General features: G+C 31.4%; 1 protein-coding gene and 1 pseudogene across 1 annotated transcript; both read left to right on the top strand.

Annotated features, from left to right (window-relative positions):
• Positions 1-5457, top strand: part of LOC149176150 (ethylene-responsive transcription factor ERF039-like) — a 29624-nt pseudogene extending 24167 nt beyond the window's left edge.
• A 4579-nt stretch (positions 5458-10036) lies between these two features.
• Positions 10037-11141, top strand: LOC149176149 (uncharacterized). Its single transcript, XM_089423037.1, has one exon. The coding sequence runs from the start codon at positions 10204-10206 to the stop codon at positions 10912-10914; it is 711 nt and encodes a 236-aa protein (XP_089279163.1). The 5' UTR covers positions 10037-10203; the 3' UTR covers positions 10915-11141.
• The last annotated feature ends 1276 nt before the right edge of the window (positions 11142-12417 follow it).

The raw sequence follows: 12417 nt of genomic DNA, 5'->3' as shown, positions 1-12417 counted from the left end.
TCACTATGGGGGATGTGTTCTTAATATTAAAATATTGAACTTTTGTATTATTAGATTATTAATACTGAAATAATGAACTTTTGTGTTATATTGATTATTAATATTGAAATAATGAGCTTTTGATTTTTGTATTATATTGAAATAATAAACTTTTCTATTAATAAGTAGTTATCACTAAAAAAATAGGCCACCTTAAAATGCATAGTTACATATGTTTTCACTATGGGGGATGTGTCCTTCTTAATATTGAAATAGTGGACTTTTGTATGAATTTTTGTATTATTAGATTAGTAATATTGAAATAATGAACTTTTATATTATATTGATTATTAATATTGAAATAATGAACTTTTCTATTAATAAGTAGTTATTCTTAAAAAAAATAGGCCACCTTAACAGGTATAGCTACAAAGTTTTTGAGTTTATGTCAAGTTTATGATAACTTCATAAATTGCAAACTTTGGCTTTCAAAAATATGAATTTATCGTTAATCTCCGTTTTAATATTATATTGAAAAGGTTTTGTATCATGTGCTCATCTAAATCATTTTTTGACTATGGGGGATGTGCCCTTGTTAATATTGAAATATTGAACTTTTGTATTATTAGATTATTAATATTCAAATAATGAACTTTTGTATTATATTGATTATTAATATTGAAATAATGAACTTTCGTTTTTTGTATTATATTGAATAATGAACTTTTGTATTAATGAGTAGTTATCATTAAAAAAAACAGGTCACCTTAAAAGGTATATTTACAAATTTTTCATGTTTATGTCAAGCTTATGATAACTTCAATATAGTTACAAAGTTTTTATGTTTATGTCAAACTTATGATAACTTCATAAATTGCAAACTTTGGCTTTCACAAATATGAATTTATCGTTAATCTCCATTTTAATGTTATATTGAAAAATTTTGTATCATGTGCTCATCTAAATCGTTTTTTGACTATGGGGGATGTGTCCTTATTAATAGTGAAATATTGAACATTTGTATTATTATATTATTAATATTGAAATAATGAACTCTTGTATTATATTGATTATTAATATTGAAATAATTAACTTTTTTTGTATTACACTGAAATAATGTACTTTTGTATTATTATTTTTATTTATTTATTTATATATCATAATAATTGAATTAACAATGAGGGTAATTATCATATATTTACCTTGCCAGTCTTTGAGGAAATGTTTCAAAAAATGGTTCTTGCCCCCTGTTTATAAATTTCAATAATTTGGGATTTTTAGGTTGCACTATTTTGTTGAGTCTAATATTGAAGTATATAGAAAGCAAGCAAAGATGCAAATGGATTGTTTTCATAATCCATTTTCAGATTAAAATAATTAATGAATGTTGTTGCTATTGTTATTTAACGTTTAAATTTCAATAATTTGGGATTTTTAAGTTGCACTATTTTCTTGAGTCTAATATTGAAGTATATAGAAAGCAAGTATAGATGAAAATGGATTGTTTTCCTAATCCATTTTCAGATTAAAATAATTAATGAATGTTGTTGCTATTGTTATTTAATGTTTTTCTTCTTTTTTTTGCAGTACACAAGGCAACTTTTCCTTTGTTGCGAGCAAAAGTTGTTGCTTTTGGTATGGGTATTGCTATTTAGAAATTTCTCCCCTTTGAAATTATTGAGCTTCTCTTTCATTAGATTCCTTTGTTAGTGTTGATGAAATTTAAGTTGGTTTGTAGACAATGGTGTCTTGTTTTGGAAAACCTGTTTTTTCTTGCGGTTTGTGATCGATGTCATGAGAAAGTGTTATGATTTATTTCTTTCTCCACTCATTTTTCCAATGATTACTTCCTAGCATCATACCTTAACAATGGTGGTCACTTGTCGACTATGGTGTTTCCTTTTCTTAATTCTGCATACAGAATTGAATATATAGTGTGAACAATTATTCTCTTCAACATGCTTGGAAGTTATTTGCATACAAAAAACTATTTCATTGTCAACCCTTTTACGAAGACGCTTAGAAATGTTGGGCTTCTTAGTGTTGGGGAGAGAGGATTCTTCTCTTTATTTCGAAAATGCATTCTAGGAAATTATGAATGGGTGTTTTTCAAACATGTTTGTGAAAACATGGACTCACATTTTCTCATTTTAAATAGTGTTGACAATGTTTGGAAGAGAACGAAGCTTCCATATGGTGGTGTAACTCCACCAAAGGAGGCTATCTTCTTTGAATAAAAGTTTTATTGAGTATATCTAAAAATAGATTATGAAGATTACCCTACTTATGGTTACACTATCTACTGGTTGGAATTGAACATAAATAATTGGGGTTATTCGTTTGTTCCTATTGTTGACATACAATGTATGCCATTAGGGTTATACAAGAATCAACTTGTTTTTGTTGTTAATAATGGTGGCACATCTATTTAGTCACTTGAAAAGATAGAGAATTTTGAATTTGGTGGACTGTCGAAAGAGAAAAGTTTGGAATATTTTGAAGATCACTGGTGACACAGATGGTCATTGTTGAATTTGTCTCTTTGGTTATAAATACTAAATGTGAAGGTTACGTATCTTTGCGCATAGTTGGAGAAAAAGTCCTTATTCTTGGTTGGTCTGGAGTGTAGTTAAAGTAGTATGATTTACTGAGTGGACTATAACAACAATTCTTGATAGATTTTCTATTAATTTGTTTTTTTAGAATGTACTCATTTTAATTGTATGTTTTTTTCAATGATTCACAGATATGGAGAACATTGATTGTAATTATTACATCAGATCGATTAATTCAATTACAAAAACTATTAGTTTTGTTACTTTTATTATTGGAAGGTTTGATAGAAGACATGACTTCCATCCTCATTTTGTCGATGAACATATATGTGTTTTGAGTGGAATGAAATCAAATGTTCAAACTTTATATCATTTTCTCGACGATTATTCTTCAGTAATTTTATCTGTATTGTTTTTGTTTTTAAATTTTTGAAGATCATTTTTGTGTAATTATATTAAACTTTCATCTATTTATATTGTTTTTGTATTTAAATTTTGGAATATCATTTTTGTGTAATTATATTAAAATCCCATTTCTTTAATTTAAATGTTTTATCTTTTATTATATTAATTTTATTTATATTGTTTTATCTTCTATTATATTAATGTTATTTTGAATATTAATATTAATATAAATACCGAACATTATTTTAGATTTTTAATTAGTGACATTATTTTAGCAACGTTTCACATTCGTTAATGTTATGTTTTGTAATTATGTTTTGGTTGTTAATTTTTAATGTTAATATTTCATTGTTAACTTGATTGTTTATTTTATCATATTTTTATATCATAAATAATGTTATATATTTAGGTTATTAATTTTTATTAATATGTTTTATTTAATTTATGCTTTGTTTTATTAAATTGTGTTCAATTATTTTTCATAATATTTGTTTATATGTGCTATTATTAATTTTTAAAGCTATTTTAACTTGTTATTGTTAATAATATAATATTAATATTTTTAATAATGTTAATATTAATATTAATATAAATTATTATATCATATGATTATGGGTGTTTATCAACCACATTTATATTAATATAAATTTGGTTGTGCTAGTTTATATTATATTACATATTTTTATTGAGAAAATATGTATTTTGTTTTAAAATAGATATGTGTTAATTTAAGGTTGAATATGGAAAGAATTACACAACTTTCTCATATTAAATTGTCGAATGTAACTCTCCACACAATCAACTACCTTCAAATATTATTTCAATTCTTGTTTGATCAATGACCTTAAAATCATAATAAAAATGTAAATGGTTCTCTTTGATGAAAATATCATCCATAATTTTTGTGTTACATTGAATCTAAATATGTTTTACAATTTGTAACTCAAAACATGAGTTTTTTTAATAATGGATTTCAATTTTGGTTTTTGGTGATTTAAATATTATATTTTAGCCACAAAAATACAAAATGCAACATTGTTCAAAAGACTAATCCACCTAATTATTGCATGTCTTTTCCCATTTGTCATCACATATTGCACATGAGTTTTCAGGGAACCTAAGTGTTGTTGAAATAATCAAATCGCAGTGACTTGGATTAAGCATTAAATTTTTAGATAAATTCTTATTCAATCATCTTAATCTAAAATATGAATATAATCTCTTACAAATTCAAAGTAATTTATAGTGGGTTTAGTCGTAAAAGTTTGCAAAACTTATTCTGAATGAATACCTTTTAAGTTTAATATAATTATCATTACAAGAATTACAAGGAAGAAAAAACTCCTATAGAGACAATTATCTCTCTCATAAACTCTTTGTGAATCTTATTACAAATTGAAAATAGTTACGCATAAATTTTCTAAAACTAAATTGTATTTTACTCATGTCTAAAAACCAATTATAAAATGTCATTCAACCCTTTTTTTTAACTACTTTAGATTTTTTATAGATAAAAAGTATAGTAGTTATTCATAAGTCAAGATTTTTTATAGTTGAAAAGTATAAGAGTTATTCATCATACAGTATGTATAATTTGTTATGTTTTTTTTATAACTCAATTGTCAAACCAGTAGTAAGAACAACCACACTAGCTTTTATCAGGAACACTATCTAACTCATTATTATTATCTAAAAAAGAATGCACCACATTATATTACCTATTAACGATCCTTAAGTGGGTGTACTTTCACTCTTACCATATATTTATGGATCTCAAAGCATTCACTTGTAACAGGAAATTTTTAAAACATACTCCAAACCCAGAAAAACAGAACGCCAATGGCAAGCCGGAAAGCCGCTCACTGATGTCGCGGCAATTCTAGGGAATCCGACTAAGAGAATGGGGAAAATGGGTGTCAGAGATTCGAATGCCCAATTGCAGGGTCAAAATTTGGCTGGGCTCCTACGACACCCCAGAAAAAGCTGCCCGAGCCTATGACTGTGCAGCCTATTGTCTGAGAGGATCCAAGGCGAGGTTCAATTTTCCCGACTCGCCGCCGGAAATGACATGCGCCTCTTCTCTATCGCCGCCGCAAATCCAAAACGCCGCGGCCTGGTTCGCCGCAGAAGAATTCCGGATGCCGTCAGATGACGACATGGCGTCATCGTCCTGTGGTTCTGTAGCGGAATCCGACTTGCCGCCGGAAATTCCATGCGCCTCTTCCATATCGCCGCCGCGGCCAGGTTCGCCGCAAAAGAATTCCGGTTGCCGTCAGACGACACGGCATCATCGTCCTGCGGTTCGGTAGTGGAATCCGACATTGACAGCCAACAGATTTCGGCGGAGCAGGGTTCGGCATTTTGGGATTCACTACTCCTGGAAGACCTGTATACTGGCGAGTCTCTAAATTTAGAGGATTTTCCTCCCATAGATTTGGCTATGGACGATTTGGGGTTTCTCCTTCAGCCGACGGAAGACTGGTTGATTTTGTAAACAAAAATAAGTTTGACATGGCTGCTGGAAATTCTGCCACGAAACGTTGATTACTGTACATTCTCATTTGCTGAAGAGTGGATGAGATTTGTAAGGGCTTGCAACAATGGAAAACTGAAATTGTTGTCCCCTTTGACAAATTATAGTCAGCCACAGGCGCTTGAAATGGCGGCAGATGCGGCTTTGTTATTAATTTCTATAAATAAAATTTAAATTTGATCATTCTCTTAAAACTTAAAGCCGCAGTGCAATTTTTTTTGTGTGTTAAAAACAGATAAATCTGAATCCATTAAAATTTTAAAATTGTAATACATTCCCCAAGTTTAATACTCGGTATTCTCCCGTTAACTGTTTAGTCTGTACTCACATTCGTAGTGGACGAGATTTTTTTTTTTTTTGAAGATTTAGTCCGACACCCACTTCCCTAAGTTCTTCTATTTTTCCCCAAGTTTAATACTCGGTATTCTCCCGTTAACTGTTTAGTCTGTACTCACATTCGTAGTGGACGAGATTTTTTTTTTTTTTGAAGATTTAGTCCGACACCCACTTCCCTAAGTTCTTCTATTTTTCCCCTTCTGTTGGATTCCCTTGAACTGGCTCGACTTCACTGAGCATTTTTGTGGTCCCCTATGGCTACTCGGTTTTGGCAGGCGACTTCACTGAGCATTTTTGTGGTCCCCTATGGCTACTCGGTTTTGGCAGGCGACTTCACTGAGCATTTTTGTGGTCCCCTATGGCTACTCGGTTTTGGCAGGCGACTTACCTGAGCATTTTTCTGGTCCCCTATGGCTATTAGGATTTGGCAGGCGTTTAACCTTTGTCAGGACGCTGCGGAGTCGAACTCGGAACGTGAGGGTCAAGTTGAGGGTTAAGCAAAACGTTGGAGCTAAGCTCACAGCAATCGTACAATGAAGGTAGGATTAAAGAACTTCTAAACAGAATTTAGAGGAGAATTGGTTATAACTTAGTTTGACGAGAATTGGTCATTTTTTTGTTAGCTGAGCAAATTTAATTCCGGCCTTTTTTTTGGTTGTCTGAGCAAATTTGCCATCTCAGCCATTGCTTTACTTTTTCTTTCAAGGATTGACGAGGTTAGGGTCAATTTCAATGTGCTAAACTCACTTGGGATATATTTCATTTGGAACAATGTAACAATTATAATTGGCTTCCACCTTCAACACCTCCACATGAGATTTGAATCTGCTACCCTATACTTAAAACCATAAAACTCCGAAAACAATTGCTTCAAGAAAATGTTGCTTGAATATATTCTACTATATTAAAAATTGAATAAATTACACATTTAATTTCAATTACTTAATTTTTTGGACATTAAAATAATTTACTTATTTAAGTTTTATATTGAAATGTTTCTAAAAGATATAAGAATTACTCACACTCCAAAGAGGTTGTAAGATAAAAAATAAATCTAAGTTTTATATTGAAATATTTCTAAAAGATATAAGAATTACTCACAGTCCAAAGAGATTGTAAGATAAAAAATAAATCAAAGTTTTATATTGAAATATTTCTAAAAAGTATAAGGATGACTCACACTCCAAAGAAGTTGAAAGATAAAAAATAAATCTAAATTTTATATTGAAATATTTCTAAAAGGTATAAGAATTACTCACACTCCAAAAAGGTTGTAAGATAAAAAATAAATCTAGCACAATAAGAACCAAACTGTTGATATTTTATAATATTATTAAGTAAAATAACCAAATATATATATTTGGATATATATTCATTTATATTTTATATTATATTAAAAAAATAATAATTAAAAAATTAAGAAACAATCTATTTATAATTAAAACCAGCAAGAAAAAATCGTCATAAATATTTTCCAACAAAAATTATATCCATAATAAATCTTAAAATCATAATAAAAATATTATTTTTCACTACACTAAACTAAGCTACAGCCATCTTGAAATCTCCTAATACCAGCTTCTTATAAACATACTTACCCAGAGCAATTTTGAGAAATATTCAAAATGGAGAGTGAATATTCTTTTTTTTCCAGCACGAAAAAAAGCTATATATTGTATTATATTCATCAAACATATATGTACAACAATATTCATATGGGAACCATCAGATATGGCAGAATAAGGTTGATCGAAGCCACATAGAGAAAAAGGATTCAAGGAGTCTTTTCAGATCTGCTACATATAGATCATATGGAGAGATAATGCTAAAAGCACAAAAAAATAGTTCAAAATCGGTCCCATGAGCCAAAAATATATATGGAAAATACAAAAGAAGAGTCAAAATGTTGGGGAAAGTTGAAACAAAAAACATACCAGATAGACTTATCAGCAACTATATTAAAAAATACTCAAAGTGCATAGTGATTAAAAAAATTATAATTTAGTATTGATAAATTATTATTTCTAATAAAAAAATTTAATATTTTTAAATATTTTCATTATTACATATTAATATTTTGTTTTTAAATTTTGCTTAATTCAAAACAATTTTTTATTCATTGGATTTCATACAATTACAATATGAATCTATGTTGCACAGATTTGTTTCCCCACAAAATAGTCATGTACCCTGAATTCCCAAGTGATGATTGGAAAATATGATTATTATTTTTATTCATTTGTTTTGCGTTGCATTGAATCTAAATATGTTGTACAATTTGCAGTTTAAAATACGAGTATTTTAATGATGGATTTCAGTTTGGGTGTTTGGATTTAAATATTATATTTTAGTCACAAAAATACAAAATGAAACATTTCAAAAGATTAATCTTTGTGATTATTGGTCTTGTCTTTTCTCATTTGTCATTTGAACTTTACATATTGCAGCGGTCATTCAAGTCTTGTGATACCACCATTCTAATCTGAAAATGGTTGAAAGAATCAAATAGTATTGACTTGGATTAAAGTCTCCTAATCTGAAAATGGTTGAAAGAATCAAATAGTAGTGACTTGGATTAAGTATTAAATGTTTAGATAAATTTCTATTCACATCGTTTTAATTTAAAATATGAATATAATCTCTTTACAGATTCAAAGTAATTTATAGTGATTTTAGTCATAAAATTTTCCAAAACTTATTCCAAAAAGAATACCTTTTAAGTTTAATATAATTATCATTAATAACAATCGCTAGGAAGAAAAAAACTCCTATAAAGACAATTATGTGCCTCATAGACTCTTTGAGGACCTTATTATAAATTAAAATTAGTTAAGCTTAAGTTTCTTAAGACTAAATTATATTTGACTCATGTTTAACTACCAATTATAAAATGTCACTCAACCTTTTTTTAAACTATTCATGATTTTTCATAGTTGAAAAGTATAGGAGTTATTCATAATACAATATAGTATAGTTTGTTATATATTTTCTTATACAATGGATAAAACCTATCATAACTCACTTGTCAAAAGAGTGGTGAGTACAATCTTACTAGTTGCTATCCAAGAATGCTAGCTAACTCATTATTGTTATGTAAAACCTCACCACCTGAAATTACCTACGAGTGGTTTGTAAGGGAGTAGGTTTTCGCTCTTGCCATATGTTTGTGAATCTTGGAGCATTAACTTATAACATAAATAATTTTAAAGCATACTCCAAACCCAATAATATAACTCTTTATATCTACAAATTAAAAACAATTACATATATTAATAATAATTTTTTAACTTCCCTATATATATGTATATATATCTCAGTGGTCAAACTAGTGGTAAAGACGATCATCACTAGTTGCTATCCAAGAATGCTACCACTTAAAAATTATCCACTAATAGTATGTAACTGAATAAGTTTTCACTCTTACCATATGTTTATGAATCTTGAAAAATTAAATGACAACATAAATAATTTTAAGACATACTCCAAACCCAATAATATAATTTATTATATTTACCAATTAAAAATAATTACATATATTAATAATAAATTTATATATAAAATTACAATTTCCACTCACCATTTCCATAATATTTGGCAATACACTTTAGCCATTTGTATTCCGTCCCTATCGTTTCCCTCTATTCAGGAAACCAGCACGAGATAGATAATAATGCAGTTGTCTATAATGCGACTTTTTGGAAGCCTTTCCGGTGGGTTTTTCCGGTCAAAATCCGGCAGCAATTTATTGGAATCGCAAGTTTGATAGCTAGTTTCTGCACAATCACAGCATCCCAGGGGTTTTCCAAGGTGCTGAATCCAAATATGCAGTTAAAAAACCATTTTAGCTGCAACGAATCAAGATTTAACCTCAATTTCTTCCACCCAATTCTGTCCGGAATCTCCCAAAAATCACCTTATAACCCACTCCGATATTAATGTTCAAAATATATACTTTTATTAATTTAAAATCATTTCAATTGATTGCGCAGTACCGCGTAATCAAATATTAAAATTGAACTGCTGAATATGACAAAGTTGACGAGTGACCCACCATCCAAAAACCACATGTATACCTGTACAGCCGATACCCATTTTCTACCAAAAGAGACGCATATATTCAAACGTTTATCATTGCAAATTCCTCACGCGTATATTTACTCTGTGACGTGTATAAACTCGTTCTATCATTTTCAACTCTGCACATGGTCTCTGTGCCTATAAACTCTGCCACACCCTTCAGGCATTCGCATACTCATATGCAGAAGTGTTCAATTTTTTCACTTGCAGTGGAAATAGAAGCCTGCAGGTACCTCTAGGCGACCGGGGTTCAAATCCCGCACGATCACACTCCCTCCTTTTAACATTCCGAGTTCGAATCCCCTGAAACTTCTCGAAATGGTTAAGCCCTCGCAAAAACAGAGTATCAATGTCAATGGCAAGCCGGAAAGCCGCTCACTGATGTCGCGGCAATTCAAGGGAATCCGACTAAGAAAATGGGGAAAATGGGTGTCCGAAATTCGAATGCCCAATTGCAGGGCCAAAATTTGGCTGGGCTCCTACGAATCCCCAGAGAAAGCTGCCCGCGCCTATGACTTTGCAGCGTATTGTCTGAGAGGATCCAAGGCGAGGTTCAATTTTCCCGACTCACCGCCGGAAATTCCATGCGCCTCTTCTCTATCGCCGTCGCAAATCCAAACCGCTGCGGCCCGGTTCGCCGCAGAAGAATTCCGGATGCCGTCAGCTGACGACACGGCGTCATCGTCCTGCGGTTCTGTAGCGGAATCCGACTTGCCGCCGGAAATTCCATGCGCCTCTTCTCTATCGCCGCCGCCAATCCAAGCCGCCGCACCCAGGTTCGCCGCAGAAGAATTCCGGTTGCCGTCAGATGAGGACACGGCATCATCGTCCTGCGGTTCGGTAGCGGAATCCAACATTGACAGCCAACAGATTTCGGCGGAGCAGGGTTCGGCATTTTGGGATTCACTATTCCTGGAAGATCTGGATAATGGCGAGTCTCTAAATTTAGAGGATTTTCCTCCCATAGATTTGGGGATGGACGATTTGTGTTTTTTTCTTCAGCCGTCCGAAGACTGGGGGATTTTCTAAACAAAAATCTAAGTTTGGCATGGCTGCCTGAAATTTTGGCATGAAACTTTGATTAATGTAGATTCTCATTTGCTGAAGTTTGGATGAGATTTCTAAGGGATTGCAACAATGGAAAACTGAAATTGTTGCCCCCTTCGACAAATTATAGTCAGCCGCAGGCGCTTGAAATGGCGGCAAATGCGGCTCTGTTATTAATGGTCTATAAATAACATTTAAATTTGATGATTCGTTTAAAGGTTAAAGCTGCAGTGCAATTTTTGTACTAAAAAAGAAAAATCTGAATCCATTACAATTTTAAAATCGTAATCCATTTCCATCACTCTAATATTCGGTATTTCTCCCGTTAACTATTTGCTCTGTGCTTAAATTCCATTTGTAATGCGTGACATCTTTTTCTCAAAATTTACTCCAACACCCATTTCCTCCTCCCAAAAAATTAAATTTTGGTCCTTAAATCCCTCTGTGGGGTTCCCTTGAATTGGCTCGACTTCATTGAGCAATTTTCTGATTATATCAAACACTCTAAATTGGGACAAAAAATTGGAAAGAGGATGGGCCAACATGCCCTAATACCATAGTAGAAAGGAAACCAAGAAAACTGACCAATGTAGGAAGCCAGAGTTTGTCTTTTCCAACATGAATGATCCTTTCCAAAATTAATCCCTTTTTATATTCCACGCAAAAATTTGAAATTTATTAGAATTTATTCCCCCTGAAACCTTGATGAACAAGGCCAACATTGACTTCAACCTAGAGGTTGTTACCTTTGAAGCTCCCCCATCAACAATTTGTCATTAGCAAATTATGAGTGGTTGATGCTCTTTACCAATCTCACTACTTTAATCCTCGAAAATTTGTCATTGAATTGTGAGTGGTTGATGCTCTACTTTTCTCACTAATTTAATCCTTGACAATTTGCCACTAAGTCCTTTTACTTCTAGCTTTCTCTTTAGCAATTCTACCATAATAATATAAAGAAGGGTTGACCAAGGATTGACCTGACATAATCCTATGCTAGCTACAAAAAAAGAAGTGGATCACCCATTTACTAGAGGGGTGATCCACAAATTGGTTATGCAAGAGGAGACACTGAAATAAAAGAATCGCATTAGTCAAACATATATAGCAAGTCAAAAGGAAAATAATGCTTAACTTTATTGAAAGCATTCACCATATATACCTTAATATTCATACCTTTATCCCCATTAGCTCAACTAGAATGAATTGCCTCATGAACTAGAATGATTTTGCCAATGATTTGGTCACTTCTCCATGAAGCCTCCTTGGTTATCAATTACCATTTTGAGAAGCACTCTCTTCAATCTATTAACAATTATCATTATTGGCACCTTATAAGAAGCATTGCACAATGAAATTGTTCAAAATAAACTAAAATAATTGGGATTATCTTCTTGTGGAATTAACACTAAGAATGTTGAATTCATACTTCCACTCAATCTATTAGAGTTATGTGCATATTGAAGCATCCTAACAAAATAAAAT

The sequence above is a fragment of the Pinus tabuliformis genome, chromosome 4_1, assembly GCF_031772625.1.
Source record: "Pinus tabuliformis cultivar Carrire ecotype Pingquan chromosome 4_1, CPIR1, whole genome shotgun sequence".
Lineage (NCBI taxonomy): Eukaryota > Viridiplantae > Streptophyta > Pinopsida > Pinales > Pinaceae > Pinus > Pinus tabuliformis.
This window is presented reverse-complemented; position numbering and strand designations above follow the sequence as displayed.